The 20,137-nt window shown below is 46.4% G+C and overlaps 1 protein-coding gene across 1 annotated transcript; it reads right to left on the reverse strand.

Moving 5' to 3' along the window:
• Positions 1-2,798: 2,798 nt before the first annotated feature.
• On the reverse strand, positions 2,799-19,261 carry NDNF (neuron derived neurotrophic factor; the record flags this gene model as incomplete). Its single annotated transcript, XM_082316516.1, has 4 exons — positions 2,799-4,192; positions 5,117-5,241; positions 6,273-6,461; positions 19,194-19,261. 4 exons carry the CDS (start codon positions 19,259-19,261, stop codon positions 2,799-2,801), a joined length of 1,776 nt encoding a protein of 591 aa, XP_082172642.1.
• Between the last annotated feature and the right edge of the window lie 876 nt (positions 19,262-20,137).

Genomic DNA, 20,137 nt, shown 5'->3' on the forward strand with positions numbered 1-20,137 from the left:
CTCAGTCGGGAGCTTTCCCAGTCGACGATACCTGTTTTACTTTAATACCCACTTCAGTCACCTCCCACTTAAGGGTGACTTATATTTGCACTGCATAAAGACTGGTGCCCTTATTTTTACTCCAGCCTTCAAAATAAAAACTGCCTCTCTCAGAGCCACTTGACTCCATTAAGACCTGAATAATAACAGGATGATTAGTAGATGTGATACTAGTACAGTCTCGGTTTCATCCAGAAGAATAAATAGAGCTAGTTGTTTGGGAAATGAAGAATTCCAGTGGGAATAAAGACAAATATTGTGACATTTTTCTATGAAAATGTAGTGTTCAGAAATAGAAGATGCACGCATCTTGGGGAATTTTTTCATTTTGTGACGTACTGCAAACGTAAGTGGTTAGCAGGCAGAAAAGCCAAGTGAGCTGGATGAATATCCAAACAGAGAAATCTGGCTAAAGGGAACAAATAATGCTGGAATGGTGATGAAACATGTTTTCGAGTAAACATCGTAATAAGCCAATGGGAGGGGTACCATTCCCCACAAAAATGGCAGTGGCGAACAGAGAAATGCTCAAAAGTGTTGCCTTTAACTAAAGGATTCAGTAGCTTTTTGGACAGCGAAATGTAGGGAAAGCATCCCCCGGCAACCAGCGATCTAACACACATACCACAGTCCCGTTCTTGAGGGATTCCCAGCTGTAGTCACCTACTGCTCACCTAGGCCCCGACACAGTCATCTAGCAGGCATGTGTGACTGAAGCCATTCGCTTTAAGAAATCAGAGAGATGTTTTCCAATGAGGAAAGGAGATCATCTCTGGAGAAATCTAAATTTCAATTATTCGGTTTATTATATAATTACATTAAACATAGCGGGCATCTTCTGATCAGCCTTCATGCAGTATCTGCCTCTTTCTTGGAGAATCGTCACAGCAAACTCGGCCTGTGGAACAGCGTGGGAGCTTGCGCAGCCACGAAACCCTGCTGCCGCCCACCCGTCTGCAAACTGAAACGTGCTGGGGGCAGCAGAAAGGAAAACCTGAAGAGCTCAGCACTCTGGGGCCAAGGAAAACTGGAGCTCACCTCTGCAGGGATGGAGAGTTCTTGCCTCCCCTGCGAGCAGCCTAGGAGGAATCTGCTTTCGGCCTTTACGTGGATTTTGGTCCCTTTCCCTCATCTTCAGAGCCCCGAGGGGGCTGCAGGTGCTAAAGTCACAGCAGTGAGACGTTTTGTGGACAGGCACCTAAGGAAGAGACAGAGACTGTCTTTGAATAAGCCCTGACATCCACTGCCTGAGTGCTGCGGGCTGATGCGTACGATGGGACCAAGACAAAAAGGTCTCAGTTACCTGTCCTGAGGCCCTGACCCGGACTATATTGGCATTGAGGCAGCACGTGTCCGGCTCCTAGCCACTTGAAATGGGGCCGGTCTAGCTGCTTCTCAGAAGTGTGTTTTCCATTAAGCAACTCTATACAAGTTTTTGAGTCAATAAAGGTGACGTGTGGAAAGACAAATAAGAAAATTTAGAAAAGATGAGATCGAGACATTTAATACTTTAAAGAAATCTACACAATGGAAATAACTGCAATTTAAATGACAGTACACTTTTTTTCCCTTAGCAGTACCATTTTTGTCACTGGAAAAAAAAAAATCCTCTCAGCTTATTATTACTGCGGTCAAAACCAGCAGCATCCAGAAAGCAAATGTTTTCAATGATAATCTAACAAAAAAACCAACTGGTTCTCTGGTGTGTTATTTGTTTGAATTGTATGGTCTCTCTAACTCGGACTGTGAGCTCCTTGCGGAGCGCTGGCGGCACTCGCAACCACGATGAAACAGGATCCGTTCTCACCCGGGACAAGTCAAGCTCCTCTGTGCTGTCCTGCTCCTTTAGGGCTTGTATCACTGCAGACCCAGAGCATGCCACAAACACCCCTCCTTCGCTGGCCTGCGCTCCCTTGCAGATTTTGACTGACTCGGTAACATCATGAATTCTACTGGACTTCAGTCACCTTGCCAAAAAGACGAAGAATAGCAAGAGAGAGGCACGTCCTAGCTGAATTCAGTTCAAGCTTCAGCACGCCTCTTCTGTCCCCAAGTCTGTTTGCCCCCTTAGAATGTCAAGAAAAAAGAAACAATATATAATCTAATATTTTTAATTTTATGTACAGGAATATAACGTTATGGCAACTTTGTACATGAAATACATACAGTATTTAAACATGAAAATCAGCTAGGTAAGAATTTACATTAGCAATGAAACTGCTTCATGTGCAGCCCAGTTAATACTTAGTTTAGATCTGTAATTTATTGGGGAGATATTTTAATAGTTTACAATCATAGAAACATAAACATTTAAAACAAGACTCTATAAAATAATTTACAGGAACCCTACCATCTACACTGAGAGAAAAGGTGTCTGTCTGTGAGTTTTGCGTGTGGATAACAAGGTGGACGAATGATCTATCTCAGCCTCTTAAGTATAAAATAATTTAGAAGCAGTTCATGCAATATGGAAGCAAAGGAGTGCCAATCCCTTCAAGGTTTCCTGCTACCTTGGACATCTACTGAGCATCACATGTGGGTCACCGGACACACGATAACAGCGTTGCCAGATGCTACCAGAGAGCACCAGCCTCAGTTCCTCCAGTTACTTATGTAAACATAAATATACAAGTTGATATCTTTTCTACACAGTACAAATACAGGTCACAACTTCTCAGCTGTGCAAGTAGTCAATCTGTATACTTGGAAGTAGCATAGTGTTCAGACGGGAGTTCCATATATTTCTATGTACAGGGGCACTAACAGAACTTCCTCGTTTTCACCAATTTGCTCTGATATTTCACAGAGTGCCCACCGTGCCCGATCACATAAACGTCCAGCAGGTAGGACTTGCCAGGCTGCAGGCCTCTGATTGTCTCTGTGGTCACTGCTTTTTGGATGTTCTGGCTGTGGAAGTATTTACAGAGAACCTTTTCCAATTTCTTCCTCGTATCTGGACCTAAGCACTGGTTCTGCTCTCTTTTCTTCTGCTCTTCATTGTAATTGTCATCCACTTCCCTTTTGTAGATGCAGAATTTGTTTCTCTCCTGTGTGCCCAGCCACGCCACCGTGACCGAAGAACACGTGCGGAGTTTGTCAAAAGCTTTGATTCGCGTATCTTCAGGAAGAGAAGGAAACGACTGCTTGTTAGGCCTTGTCGTAGCCAGGATCTTCAGCATAGAAGCACCTTTTTTGCTTCCTTTCAGCCTAATGAGGTATTTAGCTTTTGCTTTTCCCCGAAGCTGGAACTGCCGCACACCCTCCACATTTTGAGACAAGAGAAGTTTTCCATCTCTTCTAACTTGGATCTGAACAGCATCCAGGCATGAATGAATGGAGAAGGTGACTTTTTGGTGAGATGAAACGGGAGCAAACCGTAGAAATTTGGCTCCCTTTCTCTTGATGAACACATCTGTAACTTTGCCGTCCTTCAGTTCGACTGTTTTCTGTTTAGCCTCCTCCTTCGTTCTGGCAAAGGTGCCAACATAGGCGGTGCTCATGTTAGTGTTGGTATTTACCGCAAACATGTCAAAGTAGTACTGCGTGTCGGGCTTCAGGTCAGACACTGTGAAGATGTTCTTGTTCCCGATACAAACTTTATGCAGGTCAACTCTCGGCTTTGAGGGCGTTTGGCGCCCAAACTTTGATGATGATTTTAGGAAACCACGTTCTTTGCCAGAGTTGTTGTCCGAGGGGAAGCCAAAATGGGCAAAGTCAAATGGACTGAAATCCAGACCTGGTTTTGGAGCCATCATGAAGGCATCATCAGAACTGAGCTTGGCTTCAACAGCACAGAGGCTTTTGAAATTGTGTTCTTTATTGATGACTATGCAATACTGAATTGGCTGCTTCAGTAAGGAGGCGGTGGGACTTGGTTTCCACGCCAGCGTCACTGTTGTACGTCCCAGAGAAGTGACATCGATTCTGGGATCGTAAGGTAATTCAGGATAAGGTTGGTCTGACTCTGGAGTAGTGGTTGCGTACACTTTGAAATGTGTATCTTTCTCTGTCGACAGCAGATCTAGTTGGTACAAACCAGATGGGGAACTAGAGGACACAAAGTACTCAACATCATTGCCTTTGTAAGAGAACAGCTCGGTGCCTTCCTCATTAGTAATCTGCTGTTTCTGTTGCTCAAGAGGTTCCGGTTCACCTAGATTACAAGCAAAGAAAAGCATTTGTACAGACACAATCTGCGAATACGAGAAAATAAAACTCTTAATGGATTCTTCTACATAAAATACAAAAGTGAGATGAAAAAGAAAGGTTTTATCTTCTGAGGAAGATGTAATTAATACTTCTGTCAAATCAGAGAGGCAAATTGGTTTGGCATTCAGGTTAAAACCAAATGCAATAGAAATTGCACCTGACCAGTATTAATGGAGTCTCGCGAATGGCTAATACCTTCCACTAGCGTGCTTCAAGAACCCAACTTGCAGATGCCATACAGTTACCCAGGGGGAACCGACTCTGCTGCCTGTTGCCGGACCTGGGCCCTTAGCTTCAGCCCTCGGAGTTATGCTAAAATTTTGTGGCTAAATGCAGTGGGGGCCAAAGCTGTGTATACCATACAATGTGTGTATGACATTTTAGCACTTGTGCGAGAGGCTCTGGAAGCCAAAGACCTTTTCTCTCTCGAGTAGCAGTTATATGGCTATTTCCAAATAAGGTCCATGTCTACAGATGAGTCCCCTCAAAGGGGCAAGCTTGGCCCTGCTGCAATGCCAGCCCTGTCTCTCCAGTTCTTATCTTGTGTACACAGCTCACAGCAAAGCCCCCATGAAACCAAGTTACTCTGGGCAAACACAGTTTGTTGTGGCAGCATCCAGTGCACTCTCTAACTACAACCTCAGCTTTTACTTTTACTTTCTTACAGCCCTATTCCTTGTCATTTTGCTACCTGCTGCCAGTTTCCTGCACAACGGCAGGACTGGGGCTGAAGATCCAAACAGCAGGAGATCATAAAAATGGGCCTGCTGTGAGACTCAGTGTCACACTGAGACCAGTTTGAGGGGCTTCAAATCCAGGAGAAAAGCAGGTCTCTGAGGCACAAGGGAAGTTGTCGATGGTTTGTTACCTGAACTTTCTCCACTGGCTTCCTCTGGGAGCTCTTGCACACTCAGTTTCCACTCCAGAGGGGCATCGCATGGTGTCACTGTCACTGCTAAGGGAGTGTTGTCCTCTTCAACCACGAAGAAATACCTAGGGGAAGGTTAACAGACCCACACGTCAGTAAATCCTGATGGCAGCCAACCGGCAGGGACTGACTTGACACGATCAGGGTTGATCTTGGTGGGGCAACAGAGACAAAAGCGTTACTTACAGGCAAGCGTGTGCAGAGGGAATATGGAAAGGCTGCTGGGCGAGAGCTAAGGAGGTGAGGGGAGTCCCCCCCTCTAAAACGGTGCTGCAGAGTTCACACTTTGCTTGCCAAGACACGGCAGAGGGGTTTCTGGCCGCCTGCCCTCCCCTCCATCAGCTTCCCTTTTCACCCCTACACTAACTATATACAGCATAAATGGTCACAAAGGTATAAATGAGGGAAACGGGATCTTTCCTGGAATTCAGGGATATGCTCTTCAAAGCAGGATGCTCATTTTATGCTATGTCCAGGTGAGTGCTCTAGAAGCACGTATAGATACACGCACCTTCAGCTGTCCTCCTGCATCCCTCCAAGCACTATGCGTCATTTATTGTAAAGTGTTTCTCACCGTGGAAGGCTGAAGGAGGTGTAAGCTATGAGGAGAAAGGTGGCAATGCTAGTTTTCCCTGAACTCCCTGGAGCCTCAGGTTCTTCCCCAGTCTAACCTTGGTATTTTCTGACCCATAGGGTTGAGTTTGGGAAGTGGGGAGTTCAGACCAGACTGGCTTACACTGCTTCTTTAAAGCACAATATGAAATAATGAAGAGAGACCAGTGTGGTGGGGTAAGCCTGTAGTTTCTAATTTCCTTCCCGCTCCCTTTGCTTCCAGGCATGGTTTGTGGCCCCACTTCAGGGAACTTTTGCGGTCTGTGGGAGCTCTGGGTTTATCCCAGAAATCAAGTAAATTGGATAGACCCTCAGCTGGGGAGGCCAGATTGGGATGGAAACTCTCATAGTTACTTACTTCACCAGACAGAACACTGGCAATTGAATTTTTCTGGTTTAGATCCAATTTTTGTTTAAAAACACCCAGCAAATAAAGCTAGTATCTTCAAAGTACAACTTCCTCACTTGAGCCGGACAGAAATACCTTTTAGGGGTGTCTCGGAAGAGGTAGCTGCTAATTTCGGCTCCATCTGGGATGACTGATGAATCATGAAAAAACGCTTTGTCCCGGATCTGCATTTGGAAGAGTTCCTCATCTCTGGTAGGTAACTTCTGGGGCCTGGAGCTGAGCGGCAGCAGCAGCAGCAGCAGCGGGCAGCGCAGCAGGAGCATCCTACAGCAACGAGAGGGAGTCCCACGTGAGGGGGCTGCACCACACGCAGACAGGAGCAGCCGCCAGCTTGTCCCACGCTAGTGGGCAAGACCGTGGCGAAGGACCGGTTTATTCGTGACCCGCGGTGGCTCACTCGGCTAGCTGCAAACTTCCGTGGCCCTTGTGGGCTGATTTACTGCTGAAACACGGGCATACCTATAACAACGTCTCCTGCATTTCATGTTTTGCAGGCACCTTCACTGCACTGCCGTACAAGCACTAGGAATACCTATTGTAAGGACTAAGCTTGCATCGTCACAGTGCTTGGATAAAGTATGTAAATAAGGGGTTTTTTCCATCTTGAACTGTAATTGAAAGCAAGCCCGCACACTGGTTGCAAATTGGTATCTCTCCTTCTCATTAACAAAGAGCAAAAGCCTTCCACATACTTTGGTAGAGCTACAGTTTGATGTTTTGCCATAGCAGAAATAGAGCTCGCTGGACATGGGAGCTAGAGTAAGCACAGAGCAGATGGAGGGTACATCACTTTCTTTCAGAGATTCTGGTTGGGCTTCTAACAATCCTTTGAAAAATAAATATTTCCAGTGAAATTGTTCTTTATAAAAATAGTGAATTAGGAAAACATGTGATGTAAACCCACACATATTCAAGGCACATTAGTATTAGCATGTAATTCAGCAGGGCTTAATCCTCAAGCCTGATGGGAATTGCAAAACACAAAAGCAGAGAATCCCTTACAAATTAGGCATAATAATTCATAATCTCAGCCTTTCATTATTATGTCTACAACTAGGTCAGTAATGACTACCCATTATATATACCCAAATATACAGTGGGGCAGACTGGAAATCTCCTTTCCGTACAGTAGATGATCTCATATGTAATGGCTCTGGTATGGGGGGGTTAAAGCGGGGAAACAAAGCCCATTTCTGGTACGAGTATAGCGAGTTTAAATTGCTAAATGACAACATTTTTTAAAATTAGAAAGAGGAGGTTTAAGCCATTACCTAAACTGGGTTAGCCACTGGCTTTAGGGAGAAGCATGACAAAAATCTGAGCTGGCAGGAACAGTTTTTATCTTGTTGTTACTTGGCTGAATGTGCAGTCATGCACCGCTCCTTGTACTGCACTGTAAGTTAACTATGGCTTTGTAACAAACTCTTTCTTTTTACCTTTAAGATCAAATCTGCTGTCAAGATTGGGGTTTTTTTCCCCTCCACTTGACCTTTCCCTAATATTTTATGTAAAAATAGCAAACATAAAGCTCCTCGAGAAGTGGCATGATGTAGTCTAAGCCATAAGAAAATTGCTCTTCCCCTTCAAGCACTTTATGAAAATATAAACAGGCGCCCCTGAGGGAAGCCCTAGCAGCCTCCTCCTTCCCCCTTCCACAGCTTTACCTTCCAAAAACCCCAAAGGAGCCACTGGAGGCCGGTGTGGTCGCGGTGCAGGACCCTCCTCCTGCCTAGCCCACCCTCTCTGACCCTCTGGGAGCTTTCAGCAAGACTCCACTCCCCGGCGGCCCCAAAATCCCCGCACGCCCCTTCCTGCCCTCCTCTTCACAGAGGCAAGCGGCCAGCAGCCTGCCAGCCTCTGCCCCTCTCCTCATCACCACGTCCTTGCCGAAGCTCGCTGTGGGCGCCAGCATCCCAAGTGTGGGAATTTGTGTACGCGCTGCTCCCAGTACAGCTAAGCATAGCCATCCACGTGTACGACAGCAGGTCTCCTGACACCGGCAAGGCCTACAGAGGGCTATTTTCGCCTTCATGTTGCTTCCTCTGTCTCTAACGTCATTGTTATTTTACCTCAGCTCATTCCTGCTCCGCTTTCTACTGTTTTCTCCCACTCCTGCTGTCCAGCTCCATCCCTGTCCTTCATCTCTCTATTTTCCTACTGAAACTGGTGATGCAAGAAGGAAGAGAAAATACGTAGCAAACCTCGAAGTATCTGTAAGCCACAAGTGACGCGTACTGAAAACTTCCTCGCCAGGATGCAATTTTATCTTTGCCTCCTTTCACTCGTGCCTTCCCCCACACCAAGGGCTGCTACGCCTTCCTCAGCTTTCTCCCTCCCCGGCCCGCCGCATATTCCTATATTTGCAGCCAGATCCTCCCCTTCCTGAGTGGAAAACCACAGGAAAGATGAAAGCGAATGCTTGAGGTTCACCTGGCAGAGCTTCCCCTGCGGTCATGTCCCAGGTGGGCATGGAGACCGTGGAGGAGCCCCATGCCCCCTGCGAGCGAGCGGCAAGCGTGCCAGGGAGCCTGGCCACGAGCTTGCCGGTCGACGGCCCCGCCATCTTGCGGGGAAGCCCTGCCTGTGCCGAGGCTGCCAAAAGTTATTTTGCAGTTGGAGAAGGCTACAACCTTATTTATTTGGCGATAACCTGGTGACAGCAACACAGAGCCAGGGCCCATTTGCAGGGCTTGTAATGCTTCATCTCTGGCACTCACAGGTCTCCAGTTGTGCACTTTGTTATTGTTTGGGATGTTTTATTAACAGGTTACTGCAGTGCTCTGCCCCACGGAAGGGAAAGGAGTAAAGGGCTTTACCTAAGACACGCAATTGCTACTTACAGTTAAATCCTGATTTAGCTTTCCCAGTGTTTGCCAAAATTTATCCCAACCAGGTCCTGTCTCAGCTTTTGATGACAACAGACATATTTCCTCGCATTCAGACTGAAGTGTTGATACTTATCAGCAAAGTTAATGACATTTGACCTTTTGGAGCAAAGATCGTCCATCAAAATACTTGCTGACTTGAGTCACCGAAGTCAGCAGAAACCTCCTCTCACAGAAAGCAGGATGAGTTTCGTGTGCTCTAACACGCTGTTTATTGATTTTTCAAGTATTATCGTTGGCCAACAGGGAAGAAATGCTTTCCAACTTAATCACAACAGTTAGAGCAGATTATTTGGTTAGGTAAGAAACTCTAAGGCTTTCTGCAGACAGCGTCCTCCACATGAACCCCTTGAAATTGCAATCTCTTATATTCCCATAGTCAGTTCCAGTGCAACGTAACCGCTATTAAAATAAACGATTTTTGATTACAGGACTACCCAGGCTAAGCTTCACTTCTTAAATAATTTCACTAGTTAATTCACTTAAAAAACTCCTGTAGACAGCGTTTCTGTCCCTGTTAACAACCGCAGTGTGGCGACAAGGTACAGATTTGTCTCGGATTTCTTTAATTGTAAAAGCCTTTTGGCTTAAAAATAACTACAAAAGACACATTATGGTTAGCTCTGTGATCCCTGCCCAGCCTGGGCAGGCAGCACCGGCCCATCCCATGCATGAAACATGTTGCAAAGTTGGCAACTGTTACTGAAAAAGAAAAGTTTTATAATCTTTGTTCATTTACAAGTGAATAAGATTTTGAACGTTTTCATTTTCACATATCCAATTTTCATGCACGACACTTCCAAAAGCGGGACACCTCAACAGCAAAGAGGCATCCAAAACTCACTCACAGTTTTTGGAAACCATGCTGTCAGTGTTATACCGCCCTTTCACACCAGTTAATAAACAGATTTTATTTTTTGCAGTGCACTCATTATAATTTGGCGGAGTTCTAAGCTAAATCCTCCATCGTTTACTCATGCAAAACATCAAGAGGAAAGCAAAAAAATCATTTAGTTGTGCCGTGTTTCTTTCTGGGCAAGCTCACCGCTGGGCAATGACTTTGAGAGAGTCCCTCAGAAAATGCAGTTGCTAGATGCGAGCACGTGAATTTGTGCTCTCCCACCCAGCCCTTGGAAACTTCCACCAAACAATTTTCTTGTCTCGGTGTGCCGTGCTCCAAGCCGGTTTCATTTTTAGAAGCCAGGTATGAGCTGAGGCCCAAGCGCTGCACTGTAAAGCCATACAAATTACGTGAAATATGTTGTGCGGTTGCTTATTCTCCAGACTGTGCCACCTCCTACATGCCTTTTATTCGCTTTTCTACAAGTTCGTCTTGTTTTCTTTTCTTTTAAACTCTGAGTCAATATTTTATTGATATATTCCTGCTGACTGGAGGGATTTGCCTGCTGTTTATCACTGAATTTAAGAGAGCGCCAAAATAAACAGTCCTAAGTGAAATAATAAGCACCGTTTTCCTTCTCCAGGATTGCAAAAGTGCCCTCTAATGGCCCATCTTTACCTCTCGCTTTTTCCTCAAACTCTCTCTAAACTGAGCCTTAAACCCGAGCGCGAAGGCAAGCCTCCCCGTCAGTTTACTGAGGCTGGCTGCGGGGCAAGGAGCGGGGGCCGAGCGGCGGCTACGGGACAAAGCTGGCACCCCTGGTCCCAGGAGGTCGCACCCTGGCACAGGGGAAAGGGACCGGGACACCAACCTTCCCTTCCCGGCGTTGCTAGAGGGGAGGGGGATCCCACACAGCGACCACCAGCATGGCACGAAATGAACGGTAAAAGCCTGCCACGGCTTGGAGGGCCCAGGATGGCACGTGCCAACACCACCGGCTTTAGACCAGCAACAAGAGCAACACTGAAAAACGTCCTTGGGAAAATATGACTCGCTTGTACATTCTTTCATTTCCAACAGAAAGGGAAAAATAAGTTTTCTTTTTTCTTCCTTTTCTCTTTTTCCCCCCGCCTTGTCTTTTCCCTCCCTGCAGACTGACCCACTTCGGGGAGCCGGGCTGTGAGCAGGGAGCATCCAGGGGCTCCCCATCTCCTGCCGGCTAGGGCTGCTCCCGGCCCACCTTCCAGCTGGACAGGGCCACCCAGTTTTGCCCGCTGGGCGCCGAGCCCAGGCAGGCTGAGCGATGCTGGTTTTCTTTTACTTTAACCTGGCAGGTGGCAGCCCTGTCCCCAGGTGAGCAGCTCCTGGCTGCACAAACACTCCGACAACAACAGCCACAACTCAGGAGAGGTTTACTTAATGAACCTGTATGTATTTAAATAGATCAACAGATGAAAAATGCATGCTGTACATTTGGAGTGGGACATAAATTATTTTAAACACCTCCAAATTTACCACTTTGCCAGAGGTTTGGCTTTTTTTGTTCCTTCAGAAAGTATAAATAAACAAAAGCATCGGTCTGGCTATTTTATAAATTTGAGCTATAAGCACATACAAGAAAATTATCATTAAATCGGATCATAGATTTTACGATGATTACAATTCATTCCTATCTTTTTAATAATTTCCACTCGGGCAGTGAGCCTCACTTGACCTTTCCAAAATCCCACATACAGAAGCCCTCTGTCCAGCCATTAAGGCCTTTGCATAACAACCTTCATCTATATGAAAGGCCTGCAAATATCTAGGTAAACTCCAATTATAAGCAGAAACGGAGAGGATAATGGGATTTGCAACCAGCTTAGGTTCCAAGTCAGGGGACAAATCATCTGGAGCTGCGGCAGCACCTCACAGGCTCTTCCTGCAGGCTGCGCACCCTCAACCAAAGCCAGAAACAGGTGGCCTTAGGGGCGGATAAAATCACCCCATTTTTGATTTTGCCCATCAGGCCTACAGTATTTTCTGTCTGCCCTAAGCAAGCTGGTTTTTTCCAGCAAAAGCACAGCGGTTGCACAGGGTGTACCCCACGAGGTATCAGAAGCTCCCCGTTTACATCCCATCACAGAAATCCCACCCAGCGAGCCGAGAATCCATTTTGTTTGGCTGTTTGGGATCAAAGCAGTTGTGTACTCCTGTTCGGACTTCGTTGGGCATTTATTTCACACACAGACACGCTCAGGACGGCGCCATGTCACCGAATATACCTACGCTCCGTAAAAAGGGAGCAAGAGTATGAGATTCACCATGTGCGGTGCCAGTACTCTCCACAAGTCATCTTCAAGTGCCTGGATCTATGGAAATCATTTGCTTTACTTCCCAACTGTCTGCAGGTCACAGAGACCTGTAAAGGATTTACAATAACAAAACAAAACAAAAGATCTGGGTTTACCTGAAGGAAATGCATCTGGAATAAATAAACCCTAATGTTTAATTACAGAGAGTGGAAAGTGCATGACTGTAATTTAGTGAGGATAATTTCAAGGCACTGCCTGCCACAGTGCTTTTGTGTTGCATTTCTTCTCTTTTTATTGTATGGATGGTTAACTTTTTTCCCTCCTTATGTCCTATTTTTAAACTCTGGTGTGTTGTTTTTTTTTTTTTTTTTTGGTTGTTTACATTACCCATGCTGCATCTCGTAATAAGTCTGTAGATTTATTGACGTGATTTAAGTTCAGCTTTGGAAATAAAAGAGCACTGTGTGACAACTTTGACTTCTAGGAACACTGCAAGTAAAGAGGCTGTGAGCTTTTCCATTATACACTTCATTTCCAGAGATATATAACACAAATATATGCACCTCAGCATGCAGAGTTATCACCTCAGCAACAGAGGAGTTTAAAAGCACCTACCAATTTCGACTGTAATACAATTAGTTATTTTTAACTTGCAAACAAGGGAAAATAATGCCTTTGAAATTGTAAGTATTTACTGGGAGCTGCTCAGTTTGTTTGTTTAGGGGGAGACCAGAGGGGCAAAGGGAAGGCCTGCCATTTAATACTTACTATTCCCTAAAGGATCTGGAAAACGTTTGGTATGCTTTTCATTTGTGGTTAATTTTTTTTTTTTTTTTTTAAAGTAGCACTCCTGAAAACTTGTTGTCTGGTCTTGCCTGGTGCCTGGGGAAAAGCACGGGCCACGCCGGGCTGTGGGAGCCTCCCCAGGAACTCGGCCAGCCCCTCCGCCTGAGATGTGCACTGGCCCAAAGCCTTTCCCCACGGAACAGGGTGGGGACGAGGAACGCAGCCCCAGCAGGGACACAGGGGTGTATCGCTGTCTCAGTGGATTTTAAAAAAATATTTTTGTGTAGCACCGCAGCCAGCTTGACATGGCAGCTCCCATTGGCAGTACCAGCTGTAACTGGGAGGGCAGGAGAATTTGCGGACCTGTAATCCGTGGATTAAAGCTCCCTAAGTACGCATGGACACGATGGACTATAATGGTGCCTTTGAAGCATTTAGAGTCCACCGTGTCAATAATCTGTGGATTAACTGACCACCTCTTGCAATTCCAATTCAACCCACGATTTTCCTTTGCTGAGAGTGTTGTTTTAGCAAAGCAAATCACAGTAGCATGGGGAAAAAATCCAACTATGTAAAAATAAGAAGGTACAAAGAAATAAGGGTACATTTCCACCAAATCTTAATGAACAACAGTGGCAACGAACTAAAATTTAGGGGAGAGGTTAACTCCAAAGGGGTAACACTGTAAAATACAGAGCTGTCTCAAATTAGACATGTTGAAAAGCAAACATACTCAGGGAGATATGGTATCAAAAATCAAATTTTACATGGACTATTTTGTTTCTAAACTGAGCCTTATTTATTTTTCCACTTTTACTGGAAACAGATTCAACTCTGATTACATCGAAATCGCCATCCTGGAGCTGGTGGAAGCTGGGTGCTTCAAAAACCAGCTGAGCCAGGAGATGCCATTTGGGACACTTGAGGAAATGCCGAGTAGTTTTTCTTTTTTTAATCAGAGACCACATACCAACGTTTCTGTCCTTCACAGCCATCTCGACCCACGCGACTCAGCGGTGAGTGTCAAAACCAAACAAACAGTGATCTCTGCTACAATGCTCAGTTGTTCTCCCACACCTCTCCTTGCGAGGGGACGGCAGTGGCATGGGAAGAAGCGATGCACTGGAGCACTGGGTGGCAGCCAGCTGGGAGCTCGCTCCCCGTGCCGAGCTCCACTTCCCTTGGCCGCTCCGGCGCGGGCTGGCCTGTACCCTTACCATCATACTGGCCCATCCTCCCAAGCCCGTACAAAATCCCCAGGTGGCCGGACATCGCTCGTGGAGAGGGCAAGCGTCACGGGATGGGTGACTGGTACCAGCTCTTCCAGAGGAAAATCTCATGTCAGATGCCCAACTCGGAGAAGGGGAATTTTTTCCAAAGTCTGAGCAGGGTTTGAGCCCCAGCAGAAGAAATAAGATAAGGCAGAGAAATCTTAGTTTGCACAACTCCAGGCCATTTAAGATAACCAACCCTGAATGCCACGCAGCTCTACCACAAATCTTTCATCGCAAGATCTGGAGGTGTTTTACAACGGAGAGTAATTATTATCCCCTTGTTACAAGCAATAAAAGTGGGGCAGCGACTTTCCTTGTTCAAGGAAATCCCAATATAATCCTTTCCTTTAATCATAAAACAATAGCTACTTTCCTCGGCCAAGTCATTCTGCCTTCAGCACAGCTCTCTGAGTGTGTGTTACTGTCTCTCCATAATGAATTTCAGCAAAGGGATTAGCGGGGAGGAACACATACGAACAATTACAAATTACAACCAACACAAGCATGTTGGTATTTGGTACGGAGTTTCCCACTGGTTCTCTGGAATACTTCTGAATGACATTATGCGTAAATGCCCTTGCCAAAACCCACGAGGGACAGGGATGACTAAACTGTCAGGGTATGATAAAGAGCAGGAGCAGAACCGGGGTCCATGCATCCTGCCGTCGCGTCCTCAGACCGCCGGGGCTTACGGCTGGAGGTCAGAAAGACCTTTGGAAAGCACCAAAACATAAAAATAAAGTTATTAACTACATTAACTACCGAAGGAGTTAAAGTTGCTTGAGCCACTCCTAGGGCCTGGGGAATACCCCTTGCCTGGCAGCTGCCCGCAGCCGACAAGGTGTTTGTTACAGGGCAGGGAGCTGCGGGAGAGGCAGTGACAGGCAAGGGGCTGCGGGTCACTGGCGCAACGTGCAGGGCAGGAGCAGGGGGAAGCTGAGACTCCAGCAGCTCCAGCAACAACCAGAGCGCTCGTGTTTTGTGGAATGAGCAGACTGGAATTGCTTATGCGCCTCCTCCCTTCTACTTTTTGGTAGATGATTAAAAAAGGGGAAATCACTGACTATTTTGAAACCCTCTTAAGTGCACAGAGGCCGATTCCCTCAGCTTCCATCAGACATGCAGTTTTTTTCAGCGTCAGGAACACCACCACACGCGTACACAGGAGTACAAACCACAGCCAGCCCAAGCACATTAGTATTCATGCCCACTTCCCTACCTCTGCGCACACGCTTTTCCTGCAACGGCTATTCAGAAATTCTCATTTGCAATTTTACCATATCTTCCTTTTTACTGCCTGGGATTTCTCAGTGCTACCAGGCTAACCAGTAACGACCAGTAATGCCTGCAATAGCAGAGAGAGTAACAGCAGCGGCTCTCCAGAAAGCCCTCTGGCAGCTGGAAGAGCGAAGCAGGACAGCAGCTTCAGTGATGACCCCTATTAGGGTGCTCGTGCCCAAGAGGCGATTCTCCAGCCCCCGGGGAAGCGACCGCATCCCTGTGCTGCGGCCAGGACAGTGTCCCGCAGTGGTGTGCAGGGGCGGTGGATATCTCAGAGCAAAGACGCAGCCACGGGAACTCACGTAGAAACTGTAGCGGGCATCTGGCACCAAATGCAGTTGTAAGGTTGGATTCTAGGTTTTTTTCAACACGGGAACACTTGTAGTTAACCAGATATGGGACACGGAGAAAACAGAATTTATATGAACAGGGGAAAAAAGTTATTTCTATTTTATTCTGTTCTTTCCTATATTTTTTCAATCTTATACTTGTGTTGCTTTTAGTTACACCCAAATTACGTAATCGAGATCCTCAGCTAACTTCAAAGAAACTATGACTTTTTCTACCAAATCGAGAGACTAGCCCATGAGCACAGTAACACGTCACGCCGATAGGTGATCCCCCAAAATTTCCAATTCCTTAATTATCATCAGAATCCAAATTTTTCTGATTGAACTTGCTGTTCAAAATGGGATTCAGCTTTAATATCATCTGCCTTCAGCTTTAAAGGCATGTAAAGGAAATCCTAGGCCCTACAAGTCCTTAATGAACTCTTAAGGTGCTCTCTCATAATGATTTGTTACATATCACAGTAATTCACAGATGCCGTGTCTCATTTTCCCTAGTTGGAAAAGGGCTGCTGAAAATATGTAAACATTTGTCAAGTGTTTGAAAATGAAAAGTATCAAATGTAGTGCTCAAGATATTGATATTTACATATTTCTACCAGCCTGCTCAGCGTTAGAGCTAGCAGACCTCAGCCACAGTTACAGGAGCAAAGACTTCCCAAGACCCAGCGTGGGTATCGTCCCCCATGCTGATCCCTAGAAAGCAGCACAGCCCCTTTCTTAAGTCACACCATTAGCTCTGGTGACTTCCTCAGAGGCTGCGGTGGCCGAGAGCAGAGGATGGCCCACTGCGAGGGAACCACATCACAGGGAGGACTATCAGCCTTGCCACTTCTCCTGTGTGTCGTTCAGAAAACTACCTCTTTCGCATGCTCGCTTCTATAGGCTGTGTGGGTAGGGACGAGAAAAAGCAGGAATGCTCACACTGGCTAAATTTTGCCTACCGACATTTATTTCCTTAACATCCTGCTTTAAAAAAAAACAGATTCCTATAGAGACCAACTCAGTAAATTAGTGAAAATCGTCAGCAAAGAACATTAGCTGCTCCAAATTTCTCGACGCAACTACCTGTGGTCATGCCCTGCGGTGCCTGACACTTCCCGACGCCTCCAGAGAAAATCCAAATTTCTGCCTCCCGCAACAGCCTGCCCTTTGGATGGCGAGGTGAGGGAGATTCATCCCGCCCAGACCCGTGCATGGAGGCTCCGTCCCCCATTTCCTAATCCTCCTGCTAGTCACTGGGACAAACCACAGCACCCGATGTTCATGAGGGAGCGGGGACCCTCGCAGGAGGAGAGTGCATGTATGGTGCGGGATGGCTCCCAAGGTTACTCAAGGCTGTTGCAGCTGCTGAGAAGCCGACAAAAGATTTGGGACAAGCGTGGCCAGGCGCCGGAGGAGCTACAGACCCATGCAGCCCACGTGCCTGCCCTGAGCCGCTTAGCAGGCACTGCAGGGCACTGCTCACCCAGCATCACTGAATGTCTCCAGGGCTAAGGAGCCACGCGATGGAGAAAGGATTCGCCTCCAAAGGGCAAAATGGTACATGCCCAGAGAGACGGTGAAGCACAGCCACGGAGATTGCTGCCACAGGTGGGCCTACGGTCAGAGCTGACACATGCTGAAGAGGTTACAAGACAACCGCGAGTCCAACCACAGCTCGCCAGCCACCAGCCCATCATACCAAAGCAGGATAGGAACGTGTTTGGGAGCTGCCAGTCTTCAGGGTGGCTTTCTAACACTTTTTGGGGTTTCTAAGCAGTGGACTTCTGCACGACCAAGCTAAAAAGCCTTTCCCAAGTGTGAAAAGATGGGCGTTCTGAAGGGATGTGCCGCAAGAGTTTCAAACCTGCCAGGGTCAACTGCAAAGCTGTGATAAGGGATCTCAAAAATCAGATTATCGAAAGGGTCGGTTTCAGCTCCACTCTACTGCTGGGCCAGTGTTTATTTGTCCAGGCTGGCAGGCGAAAGGTTAGTCCTTTATCTAGTTACTGCGAACAAAAGCAAAGGGAACACATACGGGCGGATAAGCCAGACTGTCATGGGTGAGCGAACATCCAAACAACCCCAAAACCTTCAGGCCTTCTTATGGTAACCATACATCCTCAGCTGACAGCAAGGACAAGAAGGAAGAAGAAGGGGAAAGAAAGAAGGGGCAAGAAGGGGAAAGGAATTTCTGCATTCAGAGATGGCTGAAATACATGCCAAGGGCATTTCCTTTCCCAAAGGGGGAAGACGTGGTGAGAGCTGTGGCGTGGGACCCAGCGCTGCCTTCTGGGGGTGTCCTTTGCTAGCAACTGGAAACAGCTGTAGGATCCTTGGATGAAAGTTACTGCTAAAGGACAAAGCGTCATTTCAACATCACCATTAATATTGCATTGTAAAAACCAAAAAGCTGTAAATTCAAAAAAGCGTCTGCTCTTTGGTGCTTTGTCCCCTCAAGGCATTTCAACAGGCCCAAGAGGTCTGGGCTGGAGCTGGGCGGGGGGCTCTGCCCATGGGGACGACACCCCCGGGTCCCGCTTCGCTCCCCACGTGCACATTTCACCGAGGGCCGCGAGTCGGGGTCCGCGCAGTCCCCAGCTGAACAAAACCACGCCGAGCCCATAGTGCTGAGTGGGGACAGCCATGAACCCAGTGAGCAAAAGGTTGAGCCAGAAGCATGTTTTGGCCTACTGGAAGTATGTCTCGCTGACGTGTATGAATTTTCTGTTTTCTAGCTAAAGCCCTAATTGCCTGGATTTTCTTATAAACGCTTTGCTTTTTCTTAAACAAGTGGGAATTAGAAGGCGCTCTGTAAATTAACATAGCACGTTTCTCTCCCTGAGCCTGCCGCCCTACTATCACACATTTGCAAGAGATGTCTTATACTCTTGCTTTAAAATACTTGCTTAATTCAAATGTTACATTAAGTTAGACTTGTTCACATGATGTGAAAGGGTCTTAAAACCTACTTACTTTTCCTAGTATGAATTTTTTCCAACTATTGTACTATAACAGGATTATAAAAGTTTTAATTGACTGACATTAAATCTTCCCTGCAAAATTGTAACTTTAATACTCCCTAGGACTATTAGATTTTTATTCATTATTTCTCATTACTGAAAAATCAGTTTGAGAGAGCCCCCAGGGTCTTCCCCAAATAAGGATAAGATCCTATTAGTCGTACAAATCATACTCAAGTAAGTAATTCTTACCCAGGAGAAAAAGCCCACGGGGAGTTAAATGCAGATTTAGTAGCCAAAGGAAGAGAAAGAATAGGGACTAGAAACCGTTAACGCTGCTCACTGATATTTTCCTTCACATTCAGAAACCAGCTGGCAGCTCCGAGACACTTGGCTTTCCCGCACCATCATCATCCCGATCTGTAAACTGCTTAATTTGCATCAGGTTTCTGGATTTCAAAATGCTGAGACACATTTAGACTGTTTGACTATAAACAAATTAGCGGCAAATCTGCTGCACCTAAACAAAGTAGCGAAAGAGAGCGAGCGAGCTCATGTCTTCATGATATTCTGGTTGCTTTGTAAAACCATCTACCCTGTTTAATAATCCCTGCAGACGTGTGCAGGGAACCTGCGATCCCATTGCGCCTCCCACCTCCCCGCTGGCCTTTGCAGCAAGAGCGGCGGCTGGTCTAGCGCTGCTCTATTTTGGTACTGAGCAAGATAAAAGTGAGAAAGATGAAAAGCATCATTATTCTCACACCCTAATAAAGTTTCAACCCCTTTAAAGTTACTTTTCCTTAAAAAATAAATAAAAAAAGAGAAATACACTCAATTAGGCGAACAATGCTTTTCCCCTGTAAATCACAGGGGAAGTGTTGGCCTCGGCAGTGTGTCACGTTGTGAGCGTGCGAGGGTCATGCTGGAGGGGCACTCATATCCGGACCCGCGGAGGGGGGAATGAAGTAGGAAAGATAAATTATTGCCTTTTGTTTTTCAGATTTCCAGGTGCTCGCAGTAAGTAACCACTGCTTCTTATCTCAGCTGTCACACAAGCAACAAACATCTCTCCAACTACTGAATTTAATTACCCTAAAACCAGAGCGGTCCCGATTTGGGCCAAAAGCCCAACAACCCCGCATGCTCTTGAGCAATCTCTGGGAAATGCTGAAAATGCTGCAGTTACCTGAGCGCCCACCCCTGCCCGGGTGGAAGGACACAGCCCACCGAAAGATGCTCTGCGCAGGATTTGCCTGCATCCCTCTGGTAACTCAGGTATACTTTTGT

This window comes from Platalea leucorodia, assembly GCF_965183815.1.
Source record: "Platalea leucorodia genome assembly, chromosome: 6".
In the NCBI taxonomy this organism is placed as follows: Eukaryota; Metazoa; Chordata; class Aves; order Pelecaniformes; family Threskiornithidae; genus Platalea; species Platalea leucorodia.